Here is a 21551-nt window from a genome sequence, read left to right as displayed (position 1 = left end):
CAAATTTTACATTTTTTCTACATGTGTCATCTACATTACGAAGCACAGTGTGGAATGAGAGAAGGTGAAAAAAGTAAGCAAAGCTGTTGCAGGAGGTGGGGGTAGCCATTTAAAATGAATTAAAATGCGCTAGCCTTTTGCTTTCAAGATATAATAACGATCCAATCTGAACCCAATTCGGTGATCTTGGTAAGTTTGATTTAAGTTTTAATCTTAACAGCAGATTTTCGCCCTTTCTGGGGGCGGAAGGGGGTTAGGCTAATTTAAACGAGAAGGGACGTGTGAGACGCTTCTAACGCGTCACAACTTTTATACCCGGCACTTAGTTCTACATCTGCACCTTAGCGGTTATTTGTCAAATTTTACATTTTTTCTTTATCTGTCATCTACATCAACAACACTACTCACGCAAACACGCTTTTTGAGCTCGCCACCCTCCCCTAGAGCAACACACTGCAGAGTCAGGGCAGAGACGCGGCAGAGACAGAGGCAGAAACGTGTCAGAGGCAGCGGCCGCAAACACTGCGCGAAGCAGAGTGTGAATGAGAGAATGTGAAAAAAACAAATATAAGCTGCGGGACGGGGTGGGCTTAGCCACTGCAAATTAATTTCTTTATTGTGGCTATAATAATGATCCAATTGGATCCCAATTTGGTGATCTGATAGATATGGTCATTACCTACGGAATGGCGTTTTCTTTTATCTTCAAAATTGTAGATTTGGGAGGCTTTCGCCCTTTTGCGGAGGCGGAAAGGGGCGTGGCTCATTTTTGAAATACACTGGTTTCAGTGTGAGCATACAGCAGTCTGGAGCCAAAATTTGGTGGCTCTAGCTCTTATAGTCTCTGAGAACTAGCCGACAAACAAGACGGACAGACGGACGGACGGACAGACAGACAGACATTGCTCAATCGACTCGTCTATTGATGCTGATCAAGAATATATATACTTTATGGGGTCGGAGACGTTTCCTTCTGTGTGTTACATACATTCACTTTGTGCACAAATACAATATACCCTATTTACTCTTCGAGTACCGGGTATAAGAAAAACTTTTGTGGGGACGGGAACGCTTCCTTTTGTGTATTACATGTTTTCCCCACAAATACAATATACCTTATTTAGTCTTCGAATACCTGGTATAACAAAATAAAAATTCGATTCTACGTTGAAGAAAAGGCGTTGCCACTCCCATTTGGTCGTTTTTTTTCTTATCTTTAAAATTGTGGATTCAGCAGATTTTCGACCCTTGTGGTGCGGAAGGGGGCGGGGCGAATCACATGAGTCTTTACTCTTTTAGTCTGTGATATCCGGACAGATAGAAAGATATGGCTTCGGCTATTGATGCTGATCAAGAATATATACATACATATGTATGTATGTATGTGCTTTACGCACATTGCTCCCATCACAAATACAAAATTACCCTATTTACTCCACGAGTACCGGGTATAAAAAAGACAATTATTTTTTATGCCGGTTTCTGTTTGACAAGCTTGGTAAGTGTACTTTAAACCTCATTGATGGACGGATGGCGATTGAAAAATAGATAAATTCACTGTTAATAAAGAATGAAATTTTAAACAATGATTAAGAAATCATTGCGGAACTTGAACAATCTGTAGCCCAAAGGTATCATTCGATTCGATTCTCATTCTACCCCTCGGGGCCCCTTTGGGACGGAGACTTTCACATGCCAGAACTCGTGCTGTGTACTCTGCGCTCTGCGGTGCTGAGTGGTGGGGAAAACCAACTGAATGCTAAGATATCAATCGAAAATTACGTCCGCGTGCCCCTGTCCACGTAACAAGTTGAGCGTATGAGCAATACTTTAAACTGCGCTAGCCTTTTGCCTTTCCAGCTGCAAAAAACTTAAGACCCTGTTGATTGGATTGCGGCAATGGAACATTGATCATGGATCATGTTATTGTCGAAAGAGATCTCTTTCGGATCTCTAAATATAGTAGAATAGAATCTTTGAATATCTTACAAAATTTCAGAGAAGGTTATTATTCCACCCGGTATTCAAAGGGTAAATAGGACTAGGACTAGATTGGATCATTATTATAGTCAGAATGAAGAAAATAATTTGCAGTCGCCACCCAATTTTAGATACCTCTTATATTCAAAATTGTGGATACAGCAGGTTTTCGCCCTTTGCAGGGCGGAAGCGGGAGGGGTTAATTTTTTAAATACACTTGTAACAGTGTGATATCACATGAGTCTTCACACAAAATTTGGTGACTCTAGCTCTTATAGTCTGTGATATCCTCACAGATAGAAAGACATGGCCTCGGCTATTGATGCTGATCAAGAATATATACGTACATATGTATACTTTATGGGTTCGGAAAAATTTCCTTCTGTGCTTTACGCACATTGCTCCCATCACAAATACAATAAACCCTATTTACTTATCGAGTACCGGGTATAAAAGCAGTGAATTTAAGGAAGTTTTCCGATTTTCCTTGAAATATTCACAGGAATTTCACTTTGCTAAATATATTCCTTCAAAACATAAAGCTTTTAGAGTGGAATTAAGCTAGAGATTCCACCCAACCGTTGATTTCCCTTAAATCTTTATTTAAAAACCTTACTCGTCACTCGTAGATCTCAAATGTAACCACTAGACAACCTCATTACCATATCATTGGTAGTTCCCCCGTATTGTTTATTCGTAGTGTATATATAAATTCGACATCAAACACCTACATATGTTATTATTCAAGACTCTTTCAATTTCATTCGGCACTTAATTACACTACTCGACAAAATCCAATTTTTTTTTTCGCTTCGAACCCATCAAACTTTTTCTGATGGACTGAGGGCTTTAATTTTTTTTTAAGAAATTTGGTTTTTTTTTCTGTCAACTTTTTTAAAAAAACTTTTAAAAAGCCTGGTTTTTTTTAGAGGTAGTGCTTTTTTTCACATAACTTAATTTAAGTATCTTAAAATTCATTATTCCATCCTCCTGCCATTGAAAAAAAAAATTATTATCAAACCATTTCTAAGCCCAATATCTTTCATAAATAGTTGGTCTGAATCGAAGCGTCCAAATCGTGTCGAGTAGTGTTATAGGAGCTTTTTACTACGTCATCCACCTCTCAGAAGAGTCAAAAGTTCGGCATACAGCCAGTCAGCAGATGATGTTGATGATGGTTTCTCGCCGGCGTTTTCTCAGTCTCTTAATTGTTCACCGCATCTGAAGATTGTTGAAATCGCATTTTATTGTTAATTTGTTTGTAGCTGGAATCCGGTTTTAGTTCTCATTTCTGGTTCATTCAATCTTCGTGTCTTTTTGTTAAGTTCCTTTGTTTTAAGGAATGTAAGAAGCTATTATCAAATTTTTTCTGCTGGTATCTTTTACATTTCCGGGTTGCAATACCCCTTAACCATCGAAATCATATAACGTACAAGTTGATTTGCATATTTGGAACTCTACATATTTACGAAAGTAATTTTTGCATTGAGCTGCCTGTCGCTTAGTCACGAATTGCTGATTTCGCGTTTGCAAGATGCGATGAGGGTAGCCTTTTTGCAAGTCTTTGCAATGCAAATCTTATTAATTAAGTGCTCTTACAAAACATATCCATCCATAGTGGGTTTAATTTTTTGAAGATTTTTTTGTATTAATTTATTGTTTTTTTTCTTACATCTCATATGTAGATTTCCTCAAACATCACAGCAATAAGCCTCAGCAACCAGCATGAAAGGCTGGTTCGACGCATTTCGAGACGATGGGGGACCAACGCTGTACTCATTCTCCAACCGAACACCAGTCACCGGTGATGTCTCCATTGTGGCAGTCTCTGTTTTATTTGCCACATTGTATGTTGCATTTTTGGTCATATTTCCGGGTGTACGAAAGCAGGTGAGTTGGCCAGTGGGCTAAGGGAGTAATCGTATTTTTAAATTGCCTGGACTATGCAAAACGCAGTCCAATTCAAAAATTTGCATTTGACATTTTACATCTTTCTACATCTGTCATCTACATGTACATACATCATCGCCCCACTCCCTTAGAGCCGCACACTACACGAAGCCGAGTGTGGAATGAGAGAATGTGCAAAAAATAAAGGAAGCTGCTGGACCTGCAAATTAATTTCTTCATCATGATTCTAATAATGATCCAATCTGATCCCAATTCGGTGATCTGAAAGATATGGTCCTTCCCTAGGGAGGGGTTTTAAAGTTTTCTCTTATCTTCAAAATTGTGTATACAGCAGATTTTCGGCCTTTGGGGTGGCGGAAGGGGCCGGAAGGGGGCGGGGCTAATTTAAGAAATGCACTTATCTCAGTGTGATATCATAGCAGTCTGGAGGTGTTTTGGTTTCTCTGGGAACTAGCCGACAAACAAGACGGACAGACGGACGGGCAGAGAGACATGGCTATATAGGCACGCTTTAGGTATCAAGTGCAAAGTTCAATATGAAATATTTCCCCTAAGCCAAGCGCTAGTTGCAGCTGGAAGCCTTAGCTGTGCCTTTCTTCTATAAAAAGGTTTACGTGTGTCTTGATCGTATCACAAACCTGCCTGATTATTATTTGCCGACGTATTTACTAATGATAGCGAGGATGTTTGTTCGGACGTTATACGCATACTGTTTACAAAGCTGTAAAACTGTGAAGAGTCCTGTGAAAAACGTATCCTGCATCAAAATAGGTAGTTTCTTTGGCATTGAGCATTACTAACAGAGAAATTTGATAGAGCTATTAAGACTCAAACTTAAACTTAAATTAAGTTTATTTTCTTTAATTCATTGAACCAGTTCCTAAATTATTTTAAATACATGTTTTAAATACCAGTTCATGACTAAAATTTTGAAGTTTTTTATGTATAATTTGAATATTCGTTCAGTATTTAGTTACTGTGAACTAGTGGTAACGCGTTTATAGCATACAAGTATCAATAATCTCAACGGATTTATACCCATTTAAAATTTGATTTGATAAAAATCTAGTTTAAATATATACATTTTAAATATCAAAACAAATTAACCAACGTTCAAGTTTTCTGAACCAGTTTTCCCTGGCATCAACTTAAATTAGATCTAAAGTAGTGCTCATAAAAGTCTTAGAATCATCGTAAATGTAATACATAAAGTACATTTCATTAACCGCAGCGAATAAGTGTGGTATGTATGTATGTATGTATGTATTACCATACCGAATATTATTTGCAGCTACTTGAGGCCTCAACGTCCGATCCGATACGTTTTCTCACGCTGCTGTTGTTGCTGTTGCCGGCTGGTCTGTGCGTCGGCTGGCTGTCTGTCTAATTGAATTGTGGAATTGCCTGTAATCGACGGCACGTTTCCAAACAGATGTCAGATAAAACTTGAAAAAAAAGATATACATATAAATATACTGTAGTTGAGACTCTGGGTAAACCCATTAACGGAATGGCGCGCCCTTTTCTTGTCTTTTGGGATTGCAATCGGAAAAAATTGTTGGCTGAATTAAAGCTTGGAAATACTAATACCACTGTTCCATTAGTCTTACATTCGCTGTCGAGAATATTGGCGGTTTCACTGGGATTTTCCAGAGGCAACACGGGAATAGAAGAAACAGTTATCAGAAAATCGTTTTACATGAACTGCTTGTTCTTTTTCCGAGAATATTGTTATTATACCCGGTACTCGAAGAGTAAATAGGGTATATTGTATTTGTGGGGAATAACGGTTGTATGTAACGCACAGAAAGAAACGTTTCCGACCCCATAAAGTATATATATTCTTGATCAGCATCAATAGCCGAGTCGATTGAGCCATGTTTGTCTGTCCTTCCGTCCGTCTGTCCGCCCGTCTTGTTGAGTGCCTGGATCACAGAGACTATAAAAGCTAGAGCCACCAAATTTTGCATCCAGACTTCTGTATGCTCACACTTTTACAAGTGTATTTAAAAAAGCCCTGCCCCCTTCCGCCCCCGCAAAAGGGCGAAAACCTCCCAAACCTACAATTCCGTAGGGAATGACCATATCTATCAGATCACCAAATTGAGATCCGATTGGATCATTATTATAGCCACAATGAAAAAATTAATTTGCAGTGGCTAAACCCACCCCGTCCCGCAGCTTAAATTTGTTTTTTGCACATTCTCTCATTCACACTCTGCTTCGCGCAGTGTGCGGCCTCTGCCTCTGCCGTACCGCGTCTCTACATAGCGAGTTGGCGTGAGAAGTGCTGTAGATGTAGATGACAGAAAAAAATGTATAATTTGAAAAAAACCGTTAAGGTACAGATGTAGTACTGAGTGCCGGGTAAAAAAGTTGTGACGCGTAAGAAGCGTCTCACAGGTCCCTTCTCGTTTTTATTTAAATTTAACGAAATATTGAAGAGAAAGATAAATTAGCTAAAATTCAAAACTTTAAATTTAAGTTTATATTTTCGAATTACATAGGTTAAAAATTTATTTAATGAAGTTTTTAAGCTAAATTGATTTTTAATTAATAGGAAAACTATAAAATTAAAAATCCACCACCTTTTAAAAGGAAAAATCAGTATACCTTTCGCTTATGGGAAAATTGTCATTGCCTTTTCATTCGAATTAATTTACTGAACGTTTTCAAGTATAACGAAGTTACATTAAGTGGCTTTTGATTAAAGTTGAATACCAGTATAGTTTGTAGTTTCCACTATAGCCAATTATTATTCAATTCTTACAGAAATTCACAACATTCTCGACAGTCACACTTTCGCTTTTTGTGGGTCTAGTCATTCTGAGTGAGTACCAGATGGGTGACCTTCAATTAATATATAAAAATATGAATAAATTACTGATTTGCATATGCTCAATCTTTTCACACATTTTTATCGCACCGCAACAACGAACAGTCACTCGTTTGGGATCCGCGTGGCATGTGGCACATGCAACCATCATTGCACCGTATAAAGCCTTCTCACGCGAGAAGCTACCAGCTCGGATCGGCACCCACATTGGCCTCATGCATGTCAATGTAACGTTGGCAGGTAAGTTTTCCAATCTTTAAATCAGGAGGTCTTCCCAAGTACTCCTCGTTTTCGTCGGAGTTTAATGTGTTTTCATATTTGATTGTTTCTTGTGTAGGGACCCCAACTATTGGCAGAGCTTTGCAAATATTTGTGTTTATATTTGTATTTGAGTTTTAGTTTGAGTTTTATTTTGGTTAAATTGACTTAGGGGTAACGCTTAACGATTGGGCTTAAAATTGCAGGGTTAACTTTGTGATTCTTTTAATTGTGTGTGGTTATTGGTCGAGGTTATTGTCTTGAGGTGAAGGGAGGATGATCATTGATAGTTAAATCATAGATTTTGATAGAAGCCCATTATTTTGTAAGTTATGTTTATATAATCCATATATTCCATACATACATTATTCCTCTAATGATTTGCTTTAGATGGACAGACGAACAGAATGACGGGCGGACAGACAGACATGGCTAATGGGACTACATCTTGAAGTGTGTTCAACTCTACTCAAAGATTGCATACCCTTAAAGATTTAAAGATTACTTGATTAAAAAACTTCAAGCCGAAAAAACTCCCAGAAACTTGTTTCAAGACCGATTTACTAATTAATAATTTATTAATTAGTGCCCTAAACCTGCCCTTAAAGGTTTGTACACATTTTGTGTATATAAATTGTAATTTAAACGATTTAATTTTCATCGGCGATAGGTTTAGGGTTAGTTTAGGGATAGTTTAGGGTTTGACTTGGTGTTTGACTTGAGGTTAGGCTCTGGCTTCTGGCTAATTGATTTCCCAAAATGTTGTGGTTTATATTTGTATTCATCTGAATGTTTTGGTGGCTCGAACGAGTGTGATGGATGGGGAGGTGACGTCAGTTGGTGCTGCGGTTGCTGCCGCGTTGGCTCCTGCCAAGTGCCAAGTCAAGTTGCATGTCACGATTCTTGGCAACAATAGAGGCAGCAGAGGCGGCAGAATTGGCAGCTGGGGCAGCAACAATAGCAAGCAGCAACAGCAACAACTTGAAATGCCACTCGACTCACGCTATGCCCGACACCTGCGGAAATATTCGATTCCAAATAGCAAAAGCGATTTCCATACAGGCCTCCATGTCTTTACACATACATTTATGTATATATATCCCCCCTATATATATGTATATGTATACCTGAATCTGTATTTATATGTTTTGTTTGTTCAGATTTCACTCACTTTGCTCATCGAAAAGGTGAAATTCTTTTGTGTGTGTTGTTGGTGGGCCTACCTTAGACCTCAGCTGAATCAATTGGAATGCCAGTTTCAAGTCAACCGAAGCACGAATAATCCATACATACTCCTGGCACCCTGCCGCCTGCTCCCATCTATTCCCCACTTCACAAAATGTGAGCAAATGTTACGAGAGGCTTTGGGGAAAAGCAGTTGTCTGTTGTATGGCCGTATAAAAATCATTTTTTGTTTGCAAAATATGGAGATTAAGTATTATCGTAGAATGCCATTTTCGAGGGTATGCTGCAACTAGTTCTCTTCATTGAAATCTGAAATCTGATTTTGAATTAAGTGGGCATTAAGATTCTTGGATGTTGGCTTTTGGTTTTTATGTGAATTTTAGGGATTGGCACACTGGGTAACGCTTTGTTGAGAATCGAGTCGATATAGCCATGTCTGTATGTATGTCCGTCCGTCTGTTAGTCCTTATGAGTGCCTAGTACTCAGAGACCATAAGCGAAAAGCCAACCAAGTTTTTCCTCCAGATTTCTGAATGCTCACAGTGTTACAAGTGTGGTTCGCCGCCTTCCGCCACACAAAGGGCGAAAATCCTTAATTTTGAAGAGAAGAGAAAACTAAAAATGCAATTCCTTAGGGAATGACCATATCTATCAGTGGCTACACGTACCCCGTCCAGCAGCTTTTTTTATTTTTTCACTTTCTCTCATTGCACACTGCTTCGTGCAGTGTGAGGCTCTAGGGGAGGGGGGCGAGCTAAAAGAGCGTGTTGTAGTGAGATGTGATGTAGATGACAGATGTAGAAAAAATGTCAAATGTCAAATATAAAATTTAAAAAAAAAACGAGAAGAGACGTGCGATACGCTTCTTACGCATTACAACCTCAGTGGTTTTTTGTACCCGGTACTCGAACAGTAAATAGGGTATATTGTATTTGTGCGAATAACGGTTGTATGTAACTCACAGAAGGAAACGTTTCCGACCCCATAAAGTATATATATTCTTGATCAGCATCAATAGCCGAGTCGATTGAGCCATGTTTGTCTGTCCTTCCGTCCGTCTGTCCGCCCGTCTGGTTGAGTGCCTGGATCACAGAAACTATAAAAGCTAGAGCCACCATCCAGCCTTCTGTATGCTCACACTGTTACAAGTGTATTTCAAAAATGAGCCACGCCCCCTTACGCCCCCGCAAAAGAGCGAAAACCTCCCAAATATACAATATTGAAGATAAAAGAAAACTAAAAACGCCATTCCGTAAGGAATGACCATATCTATCAGATCACCAAATTGGGATCATTGGATTGGATTATGGATTGGATTGGATTAATGATCCGATTGGATCATTATTATAGCCACAATGAAGAAATTAATTTTTAGTGGCCAAACCCGCCCCGTCCCGCAGCTTATATTTGTTTTTTTACACATTCTCTCATTCACATTCTGCTTCGCGCAGTTTGTGGCCTCTGCCCCTGACACGGCTCTGCCGCGGCCTCTGCCGCGACTCTGCCCTGACTCTGCAGTATGTGTCTCTAGGGGAGGGTGGCGAGCTAAAGGAGCGTGTTGGCGTGAGTGGTGTTGTTGATGTAGAAGACAGATGAAGAAAAAATTTAAAATTTGACAAATAACCGCTAAGGTGCAGATTTAGTACTGACAGCCGGGTATAAAAGTTGTGACGCGTAAGAAGCGTCTCACACGTCCCTTCTCGTTCATTATTATGTCGTCATTATGTCGGTTTCCATTTGGGTTTTGGCTGATACAGATTTTGTCAGAACCCATCCCCCCCTTTCATGGCTAATGTTATTTCGATAGCTTTTTAAGCCCCATCGAAACCTTTAACGGAACTCCAAACAGAATGACGTTTGCCAAAATGTGTTCCACAAGTTACTCCATTCTCTCTATTTGTATATCTATTATTTTTGTTCCCTGTTGGATGGATGAATAAATTGTTGGTTGGAAGAGTGGGCGTTGTGTGCTTCTTGTTTAGTTGCCTCAAGTTGACAGCTGCAGCTGACTGCTCCACAAAATATTTCTAGTTTTAGGTACATTTTTATTTTTTGTGTGATTTGCTGTTAGATTTAGAATATGATAATTGCGCATGTCAATCTTTGAAGTGTATCTTAGAGGCCTCTCTATGACTCCACAGCCAACTTAATTGTTGCACTCGTTACGGATTCGTTCAAATTCAACCAAATGTCAAATACATTTTTAGGTGTCCAAAAACTGTAAATGATGATCATTTTATAAAGATAATTACCACCGTATGAATTAAAAGTCTTTTTGTTGTATGATTTTATGGGCCAATCTGCTCAATGGACTTAATGGTATATCATTTATGAGACTTTTGTTGCACTTCCAATTTGGGTTGCAGAGTTTTTGCGGTTCTTGTGGCCTTTGTTGAACTCTTCTTAAGGTCTCTTGTGGGTGTGTTTTTTAATGATTGATTCGCTGCGGCATTTAGACACTTTGACGGGGCTTTGTTAGCTGACTTATTTTATTGCAGTTTCATTTGAAGTGCAAGGATCTTGAGTGGGGCCAGGTGGTTTCCTGGTGGGTTTGATTGCCTTTATCCTTCCCTTCTAATTAACTGACTCACTCAATCGACTGGAACTCATTGAGATATATGTATGTATGTACATATGTACATACTTACATATGGTTTTAAATTGGCAAATTACGTTGTTAGAGGCTTCGTACAAAAAGAGTTTTGTGATTCTAAGAATGTAAAAACACATAATCAGTGTTCAGTATAGAGTACTTTGAGTAATTCTACACCCATGAGAAAAATGAGGACTAGTGGATTTAAACCAGAACGTACATATATGCATTAAAATCCGATTACTTTGACTTTGTGACCGAAATGGGCAATATAACATATATAAATTCGTGTATAAATAACTATGTCAGAAATAATAGAGATAGACTGTTAGATCTCATCTTTGTCAGCGATGCCTCTCGTACAACGGTTTTAAGAGGCAATCCGATATCTTTTCCCGAAGATCCGCATCATCCTACTTTATCTATATTTTTCGAAGTCTCTATTTCTAACACCATTTTACCTTCAAAAAGTCGTATAAAATGTTTTCGCAAAACTAATTTTATCGATCTTTGTCTACATCTCTCGCAAGTGGATTGGTCCTTTCTTCAGTCCTCATCACATATAGAGCCTACTGTCAATCTGTTTTACGAAACCTCCGTGGTTTTCCAAGTATCTGTCTTACCTAAAAAATAAACGAGAAGGGACGTGTGAGACGCTTCTTACGCGTCACAACTTTTATACCCGGCACTCAGTACTACATCTGTACATTAGCGGTTATTTGTCAAATTTTTAATTTTTTCTTTATCTGTCATCTACATCTACAACACTACTCACGCCAACGCCTCTTTAGCTCGCCACCCTCCCCTAGAGCAAAACACTGCAGACCCACGGCAGAGGCAGAGCCAGCGGCCGGCGGTCAGTGTGCGGCCACTGCGCGAAGCAGAGTGTGAATGAGAGAATGTGCAAAACACAAATATAACCCACCCCGTAGGGTTTGGCCACTGCTAATTAATTTCTTCATAAATATAATAATTCTTCAAAAATATAATAATGATCCAATAATGCCCCAATTTGGTGATCTGATAGATATGGTCATTCCCTACGGAATGGCGTTTTTAGTTTTTTTCTTCTTATCTTCAAAATTGGGAGGTTTTCGCCCTTTTGCGGAGGCGGAAGAGGGCGTGGCTCATTTTTTAAATACACTGGTTTCAGTGTGAGCATACAGCAGTCTGGAGCCAAAATTTGGTGGCTCTAGCTCTTATAGTCTCTGAGAACTAGCCGACAAACAAGACGGACAGACGGACGGACGGACAGACAGACATGGCTCAATCGACTCGGCTATTGATGCTGATCAAGAATATACTTATATACTTTATGGGGTCGGAGACGTTTCCTTCTGTGTGTTACATACGTTCACTTTGTGCACAAATACAATATACCCTATTTACTCTTCGAGTACCGGGTATAAAAATCTCGGCTCTACACAAAGTACCAGATAACTGGTTCTTTGTCTGTCTTTGCTCAATATACTTCGGTTCGCTCTCAATTTCTTACGGCCAATAAGAAATGTTATAACGTATATCTTTCCCAATGTGGCAAAAATTTCCGTAGTAATCCCAAAAAATTATTTTCCGTTCGTCAACTCAAAACACAAGTCTAACGCGTTCCCCTCTTCCCATCAGTTACAGTCTAAAACAGAAACTTCAGATCAAGGAATTGCAAATTTATTTGCCACCTTCTTTCAATCGACGTACTCCTCGAAAACTTATGACTCCTCCACCCCTTATCCATACCATCTACCTCATGTTAAAAACATGTTTCTTCCCTTCCTTGATGAAAGTACAGTCTTCGAAGGGTTGTCATCAATTGACATCTGTTTCTCTGCGGGTTCAGATAAAGTTCCGAGCTGTATTTTAAAATATTGCGCTCAAGCCCTATCTCATCCTTTGACCTTCTTATTTAATTTATCCCTGGAGCATTCTCGCCTACCCATGATCTGGAATGAATCCTACCTTATTCCTCTTCACAAGAAAGGGTCCAGATCTAATATCGAAAATTATCGTGGTATTGCTAAACTATCTGCTCGAGCACCTTGTCACTCGTCAATTGCAACTAGCATTATATCCACGACGCAACATGGTTTTTTTTAGACATCGATCAACATCTACTAACCTTTTAGAATTCTCGTCTCTAATCAACCGAGGATTTCAAAGTGGCTTGCAGACTGACGTCATTTTTACAGATTTCAGTAAAGCTTTTGATTCTGTTAATCATACTCTGCTGATCCATAAGCTCTCTTTATTAGGTTTTCCCACAAATCTTGTAAATTGGATATCATCTTACCTGTCGAATCGCACACAGCGTGTTTTGTTTAACAATGTCTTGTCGAATGTTGTGAAAGTAACCTCTGGAGTTCCTCAAGGAAGTCATTTAGGTCCGCTTCTTTTCAATTTGTTTGTGAACGACCTGCCCCAAGTTATTTTGCACTCAGTAACTTTAATGTATGCTGATGACATTCAAATTTGTTTTTCCTTTTCCGACTGGTACTTGCATACTCGCCTACAACTTGACCTTGATGAATTAAGCATTTGGTGTTCAAATAACCTACTTTTATTGAACCATTCTAAGTGCACACTTATGACTTTTCACCGCCGTGCACCACACTTTGTCTCCTATTCTCTAGGACACCATGTTCTGGATCGAATCTCCACATCAAATGACTTAGGAGTACTTTTCGATCACAAGCTATGTTTTAATAGCCATATTGCTTCAACCTTTAACAAAGCTAAGGGAGTTCTAGCGTTTATTAAGCGTTGGTCAAAAGAGTTTGACGATCTGTATATAACTAAAGCACTGTACGTCTGTATTGGTTCGCCCGATATTGGAGTATTGTTCTTGTGTGTGGAGTCCACAATACAAGGAGCAACAAATTATTATTGAAACCGTTCAAAAACCATTTTTATACCCGGTACTCGAAGAGTAAATAGGGTATTTTGTATTTGTGCGGATAACGGTTGTATGTAACGCACAGGAGGAAACGTTTTCGACCCCATAAAGTATATATATTCTTGATCAGCATCAATAGCCGAGTCTATTTCTGTCTGTCCGTCTGTCCGTCCGTCCGTCTTGTTTGTCGGCTAGTTCTCAGAGACTATAAGAGCTAGAGCCACCAAATTTTGGCACCAGACTGCTGTATGCTCACACTGAAACCAGTGTATTTCAAAAATGAGCGCCGCCCCCTTCCGCCCCCGCAAAAGGGCGTAGGGAATGACCATATCTATCAGATCACCAAATTGGGATCCGATTGGATCATTATTATAGCCACAATGAAGAAATTCATTTTCAGTGGCCAAACCCACCCCGTTCCGCAGCTTATATTTGCTTCGCGCAGTGTGTGGCGGTCTGCCCCTGCCGTTCCTCCGCCTTTGCCATAGCCGTGGCTAAACCCATCCCGTCCCGCAGCTTATATTTGTTTTTTGAAAATTCTCTCATTCACACTCTGCTTCGCGCAGTGGCCGCACACTGGCCGTCTGCCGCTGGCTCTGCCGCTGGCTCTGCCTCTGCCGCTGGCTCTGCCTCTGCCGTGAGTCTGCAGTGTGTGGGTCTAGGGAAGGGGGACGAGCTAAAGGAGCGTGTTGGTGTGAGAAGTGTTGTAGATGTAGATGACAGATGAAGAAAAAATTTAAAATTTGACAAATAACCGCTAATGTACAGATGTAGTACTGAGTGCCGGGTGCCGAGTGCGTCTCACACGTCCCTTCTCGTTAATATTCGCCCTTAGACATCTAAACTGGGACTCTAACAGACTCCTTCCACCATACCTATCTAGGCTAAAACTACTGAACCTACCCTCTTTACACCATCGCAGAATTTGCAATGGGGTGGTATTCATGCATAAGCTTATTCTAGGGATTGTGGACTCCCAAACGCTTTTGGGACGAATTGATTTTTCGGTTCCCTCCAGAACAACCCGTACTTTCCGCCCCATCCGATTATCCATATGTAGATCTAATTACTCCCAGCATGAACCTTTCCGGGTTTTATGCAATAATTATAATTACTTGTACCATTTATTATCACCCGAATTATCCCTTGAAATAATTATATTTAACATATATCATTACCTTAGTTTAGAAAATGTGTAAATTGTATCTTTCCTTTCTCTCGTATACATATATAATTAGTTTATTATTATTCCTATTCCATAATTAGCAGATAATTGTCAATTGAAATAAATAAATAAATAAATAGACAAAGGCCATGAATTTAAGTTTTCTACAATATATAATTGTGTTTAAAGGAAATATATCGATAGAGCTTACTTCAAGTCTTAGCTTATTTTTGATGGAATAACTACTCCATTAATTCAGAGGGCCGTGTGCCTGAACAAAAGCGATTTCTTTTTACTACTCATTAATTTTTTCTACAAAAAGCTATTGACCCTTGTTTGTCACATGCATATTATGTGGCTGTCTAGATTTCAGCCTAATTTTGGACACCTTTCACTCTTCCCAACTGCCCACATACATATGTAATCAAAATTTTCTATTTATAAAATAATTCCATTCTATTTGCCGTTTTTTTTCACGTTTCATTTCCTAATGGAGATGGACATCTGGCTGCGCACTCACTCGAGTGATGCCCAAAAACTCATGACTGAAATGAAACGTACTTAAATTTATTTCTAACGCACACAAGCTGACAAATGACAGAAGGGGGTGATGTAGAAACGGGGTGAAACGCTGAGGACGTCGGTGTATATCCGTTAAATTTAGAAGCCGAGTGGCCATTTTCTCTCTGCTCTTCTTGGTGTCCGAGTATTGTGTCGTGTGCCTTGTGCCTCTTTGGCTTTGTAAAGTACCCGGTACTCGAAGAGTAAATAGCGTATATCGTATTTGTGCGGAAAACATGTAACACACAGAAGGAAGGTTTCCGACCTTCTTGATTAGCATCAAGAGTCGAGTCGATAGATCCATGTCTGTCTGTCCGTCATATATGTCAGCTAGTTCTCAGAGACTATAAGAGCTAGAGCCACCAAATTTTGCATCCAGACTGCTATATGCTCACACTGAAACCAGTGTGTTTCTAAAATTAGACCCGCCCCCGCAAAAGGGCGAAAACCTCCCAAAGCCAAAATTTTGAACAATACAAGAAAACTAAAAACGAAGGACCATATCTATCAGATCACCGAATTGGGATCCGATTGGATCATTATTATAGCCAGAATGAATAAATTAATTTGCAGTGGCTAAACCCACCCCGTCCCGCAGCTTATACTTATTTGTTTTTTAGCACATTCTCTCATTCCACACTCTGCTTCGGCAGTGTGCGGCTCTAGGGGTGGGGGGCCAGCTAAAAGAGCGTGTTGGCGTGAGAAGTGATGTAGATGTAGATGACATATGTAGAAAAAATGTACAATGTAATATGTAAAATTTGAAAAAAACCACTAAACTACAGATGTCCTACTGAGTTCCTGGTATAAAAGTTGTGACGCGTAAGAAGCGTCTCACACGTACCTCCTCGTTTTTTGTTGTATCAGCTGCTGATACATACAGATCCATATACTCCTCTCTGTATCTCCACATCACTTCTCTTCTCCGTCTCTCCAGCCGCAAAGTAAATACACAAAATCAGCATAATCATCACTTAAAATTATGAAAAGGCATAACATTAAAATGTTTAAATGTATTTGTCGTTGATTTCTGTTGTTGTTGGCTGTACTTAAGCGCGAGCTCTAATCGTCGTCGTCGTCGTCATCCGCCTTAAGTATTAAGTGGGAATACATTAATTTCGTATATGAATATTGTAATTTGTGTGTGTTTCTTTTGTGGGGCTCTTATATTTAATAAAGGAAAAATAATATACAATTGGCGGAAGTTGGTTTTTAGGTGTGCCGAAAGCGTGTGTATACTTGTAAAGTTATTAATGGAATCGAGTGGTCAATAGTTTTAAGTTTGGACTGTTTATGTTTAGACAATATTTTTTAAATGGTTAGAACTGTAGAACGGTAGACAGTTCTCTAAAAAAAAATAAAGCTCTAATCTGTTCTCTTGTGTTTGATCCAGGAAATGTAAAATTCAAAAATACTCTACTCTGTCGAAAATAACGAAAAGTTGTATTTTCAATTAAATGTGATCATAATCTGAAGTTTCTTTGAATAATTTCTTTCTGGAAATATCTAGTTTTCTATGAAACTCTTATTTGGCTGTCATAATTATGGTAAAACCCCTGGAAATGTCTTTTCCCAAACCCTCTATTATCATTAAAGCTGTGTCAGCAAATACTAAAATCCATTTTAATCCGAAATGTCTTTCAATTTCTTTAATGTCTTTCTAAATAATCCCCCAACCTTTTATTTTGCGAACCATTTCCGATCCCATTTCCCTTGCCCCTAACATGAAAATCTATTAATCTCAGTTTTTATACTCGGTACTCGAAGAGTAAATGTTGTATTTGTGCGTAACGCACAGATGGAAATGTTTAAGGCCCTATAAAGTATTTACATATATTCGAGATCAGCATCAATAGCTGAGTCGTCCGTCCTGATGAGGTACAGACTTACACACTGTACGCTCACACTGTTACATACAAATAAATACATACATATATATGTACATACATACATATACATATATACTGACTGAGTACCGGGCTTACAAGTTGCGACGCGTACGAAGCGTCTTACAACGTTCCACCTCGTTATTTTTATGGGTTTCCCCCACTTTTACTTCCCCATTTAATTTCCGACTGAATGTCAGATCTTAATCGATTCGGCCATAAACCACATCCACATTTGAATCAAGTAGAGCTCCGCACAATTACCAAATTGAACCGGTTGCAACGGTTGCAAGCAGCGAACACAATTTCCACACCCAAAACAAGTCTGTCTCTGTGGTGCGGTGCCAGCAACTGGGAAATCATAGCGATTGTCAGTTTAATGACTTTACCATCGATCTACAAAATGCGTAGACAGTGCGTAGACTAGATTATGTTTTCCGTTTTATTTTATATATTTTTTTTGTCTTTTGCCATTTTCGTAGGCCAGTCAGGCAGACATACATACGCTGGAGAACCTTGCCCCGACTCGAAGGCCAAGCCTCTGAGCATAAATTATTTGACAACTTTTGACGATTTCTGTAATTCTCTTTCTTTGTAGAATATCTGTTTCGTTTATTTTTTTTTAACATTTTCTTGGTGTTGAGTTTGTAATTTGTAAGCTCGTTTCGTGACTTGGTGGTCGTTTTTCGATATTTGGGCATACACTTGAGTCACTTGCGGCTTACGTCTCACGTTTCTCTCTTGCATGGGTCATTCGGAGTTGGCTTGGAGGTGGAGAGGTTTTTGGCTTTTCAGGTAGCACTGAGGCGTGGGAATTTCCTATAAATGGCATCTTTTAGAGGTCCACTGAGAGGTTATGGAATGGTGGAAAAGGGAGACTCAAAGAAAAAGTAGGGACGTTTGTGAGACGCTCGGACCTCAGTCACTGTCTGCATGTGATACATTCATATGTATGTATGTGTTTAGCCACATAATTTTTGTGAAATTTACGTTTAACATTTTTTCGTCATCTGTTATCTACACATATACATATATGTACATACATCACTCTAACACCAACACGCCCTTTACCTCGCCCCCCTCCCCAGAGCCGCATACTGGTATGAGAGAATGTGGAAAAAATGAACAAAGCTGCAGGAAGAGGTAGGGGCTAGCCACTGAAAATGAGCCACTGTCATTCCGGGTATACGTATGTGATGTAACACATTTTTCCGACCGTCCGTCTGCCCGTCCTTATGAGCTCCTAGTACTCAGAGACCATAAAAGATAGGGCAACCAAGTTTTGAATCCAGACTTCTGTGTTCTCAGTGTTCTCTGTGTTCTCGGTTACAAGTATATTACAAAATTTCTCACCGCCCCCTTCCGCCCCAAAAAGAGCGAAAATCTCCCACAGGCACAATTTTGAAGATAAGAGAAAACTACAAAATGTATTCCATAGGGAATGAACATATCTATCAGATCACCAAATTGGAGATAGAGTGGATCATTATCATAGCCAGAATAACGAAGTTAATTGCAGTGTCTACCCAGCACCCCTTCCAGCAGCTTTGTTTATTTTTTGAACATACTCCGTGTCACTACCGATGAAGAACACCTTTATTAACTGCGAAATTAAAGATGAATGATTTATGTATAAATAGCAAAGAGTGGGAATGGATTTTGAAATTTGCGTTTTGTTTATTTTATTGTTTGGCGAAAGGTAACAAAAGTAAAGCTTTGACCTAAGGTTTCTCTTCCAGTGACTAAAGTACACGCTCAAAATTATACATTTATTCTTGAATGGGCTATGAGCTATAGTTCTATACCTCAGTGTAAGGCTGGTCTTTTGTATGATGATGATGATACTCTTTAAAGAGGGGGAACGACTATAATGATTTTGTGGCTGGGTTTACAATGCAGAAATTATGGAGACTTGGGAGCTCGGATGCTTTGATGACACTACTCGACACGATTTTGCCGCTTCGATCCAGACCAACTTTTTATGATAGATATGGAGCTTAGAAAGGGTTTGATGATAATTTTTTTTTTCTTCAGCATACATTTTTTTTATACCCGGTACTCGGGTATAACGGTTGTATGTATCGCACAGAAGGAAATTTTTCCGATCCCATAAAGTATATATATTCTTGATCAGCATCAATAGCCGAGTCGATAGAGCCATGTCTGTCTGTCCGTCCTGATGAGCGCCTAGTACTCAGAGACTATAAGAGCTAGAGCCACCAAATTTTGCATCCAGACTTCTGTATGCTCACACTTAAACCAGTGTATTTCAAAAATTAGCCCCGCCCCCTTCCGCCCCCGCAAAAGGGCGAAAACCTCCCAAAGCTACAATTTTGAAGATAAAAGAAAACTAAAAACGCCATTCCGTAGGGAAGGACCATATCTATCAGATCACCCACCCCGTCCCGCAGCTTATATTTGTTTTTTGCACATTCTCTCATTCACACTCTGCTTCTGCCTCTGACACGTCTCTGCCTCTGCCGCGTCTTTGCCCTGACTCTGCAGTGTGTTGCTCTAGGGGAGGGTGGCGAGCTAAAGGATCGTGTTGGCGGGAGCAGTGTTGTTGATGTAGATGACAGATGAAGAAAAACTATAAAATTTGACAAATAACCGCTAAGGTGCAGATGTAGTACTGAGTGCCAGGTATAAAAGTTGTGACGCGTAAGAAGCGTCTCACACGTCCCTTCTCGTTAAAGATATAGCAGATAAAATCTGCTATTTTTTTTTTTAACGCATTCATAAGCGCCTATTTTTTCACATAACTGAAGTATTTTACATTTGGTTGTGAACGAATCTATAATGTATACCCAAACACTTTGTGGATTTAGCTTACCGGGTCATCTTATGGTCAGAATGAAGAAAATAATTTCCGACTCGCTTTTATATCCCCCTCAAGCTCTGTTTGGTTTTTTGTCTCACAGTTCTCTCCCTATATGGCCTAGCTACCAGTGGTACTATTGTTTAAAGGACTCTTTGCAAGAAAAACACATTACATCCAAATATAAACGAAAAATAGCTTTAGCCATGTCCCTATTTCTTCATAGGCCAATCACATATTGTATCAAAATTGTTTACCAATATGTGCAAGGGTATCAAATGCTTCTTTCTTGTACATACACATATTTATTTTTGTTGAACCGAATGCGGAATCACTTTGGGCTTTTGAGTTTGTTTGGCCGCTCTAGAGGTGCGCAAAGTTGTCTATAAATTATGCAAATATTTTTTATTCATTTATTTAGCAGTGTTTCTCTCTCTTTCACATACTCAAAAACTTGTTGAGCAACGCTCTCGTTAAAAAAAATAAAAAAAACGAACACAAAACTGAATACAAAACAGGCCAAAAGCGCGTGCCCTGTTAACCGGAAAAATTGCTAACAAAATATTCAATCAGAAAATAGAAACACAAATGTACATAATTGTATTTATTGCACATTGATTATGCGAATGTTGTTGCACTTTTGAGCCGCCAGTTGAGTTCAGTTGAGGTGTTTTTGGAGCTGAAATGCTATTGACAATGAATGTGTGCCATTACGCATACACCTTGTGGCACCCAAAACATTTCTGGTTGCAATAGGAAATATTCATTTAGTTGAAGTATGTCAGTTTGTCTGTAATTGCACTGAAGGTTGCACTCACGTTTCGAGTGAATTTTGAAGGTGTGTGTCTTGGTGGAGGTTTTTTTTTCGAGTTATGGAAAGATTCTGACTTGATTAGTGATTGTTAAGAAACTGTCGAGGATGTTTTATGTGGAGTGTTGTTTTTTATAAGATTTAAAGTCGATTTTAACGAGCGTTAATATGTGTTTTTTTTTTGTAGCCGTACCCATTGGGAACTATACGCCACCGGATATCGACTACAACGAGCGCTTCATGTGGGAGGGTGCCACCGATATGAGCGCCAACTATCGACATGCGCTGCAGCGTGGTCTGCCCTTTCCTATACTCACGGTGGCCGAGTACTTTAGCCTCGGCCGCGAGGGCTTCTCCTGGGGCGGACAGTACAGGGCTGCTGGATATTTTGCAAGCATAATGCTCTGGTCATCGCTGGCCTCGTGGCTGCTGATGAACCTTTTGCTGATTGCCGTGCCACGGTATGGAGCATATATGAAGGCTCTCACGGGTGCCCTGCTCGTCTGCACCACCGTGGGATATCATTGTCTGTTGCCCAAGCGGCCGTTGTGCATTTATTTGGAGGGCGGACGATTGGAGTTTCACTTTGGATGGTGCTACTGGTTGGTTCTGGTAGCGGGTAAGTGGAATATTCCAGAATTTCCCTCTTGGAAACTCATT

The 21551-nt window shown here is 39.5% G+C and overlaps 1 protein-coding gene across 3 annotated transcripts in view; it reads left to right on the top strand.

Moving 5' to 3' along the window:
* The window catches only part of LOC117900833 (dual oxidase maturation factor 1), a 29810-nt gene that overhangs the window by 7358 nt on the left and 901 nt on the right, over positions 1 to 21551 (top strand). For 2 of the 3 annotated variants that reach the window (XM_034811343.1, XM_034811344.1), the window contains exons 1-5: positions 1453 to 1498; positions 3666 to 3870; positions 6664 to 6721; positions 6833 to 6967; positions 21079 to 21510. In XM_034811343.1, coding sequence (XP_034667234.1) covers positions 3706 to 3870; positions 6664 to 6721; positions 6833 to 6967; positions 21079 to 21510 — 790 coding nt within the window. In that variant the 5' untranslated portion in view covers positions 1453 to 1498; positions 3666 to 3705. Of the gene's footprint in view, positions 1 to 1452; positions 1499 to 3665; positions 3871 to 6663; positions 6722 to 6832; positions 6968 to 21078; positions 21511 to 21551 lie in introns of those variants that run through there. The other variant, XM_034811342.1, reaches the window with a different exon arrangement.

The sequence above is a fragment of the Drosophila subobscura genome, chromosome U, assembly GCF_008121235.1.
Source record: "Drosophila subobscura isolate 14011-0131.10 chromosome U, UCBerk_Dsub_1.0, whole genome shotgun sequence".
Taxonomy (NCBI): Eukaryota; Metazoa; Arthropoda; class Insecta; order Diptera; family Drosophilidae; genus Drosophila; species Drosophila subobscura.
This window is presented reverse-complemented; position numbering and strand designations above follow the sequence as displayed.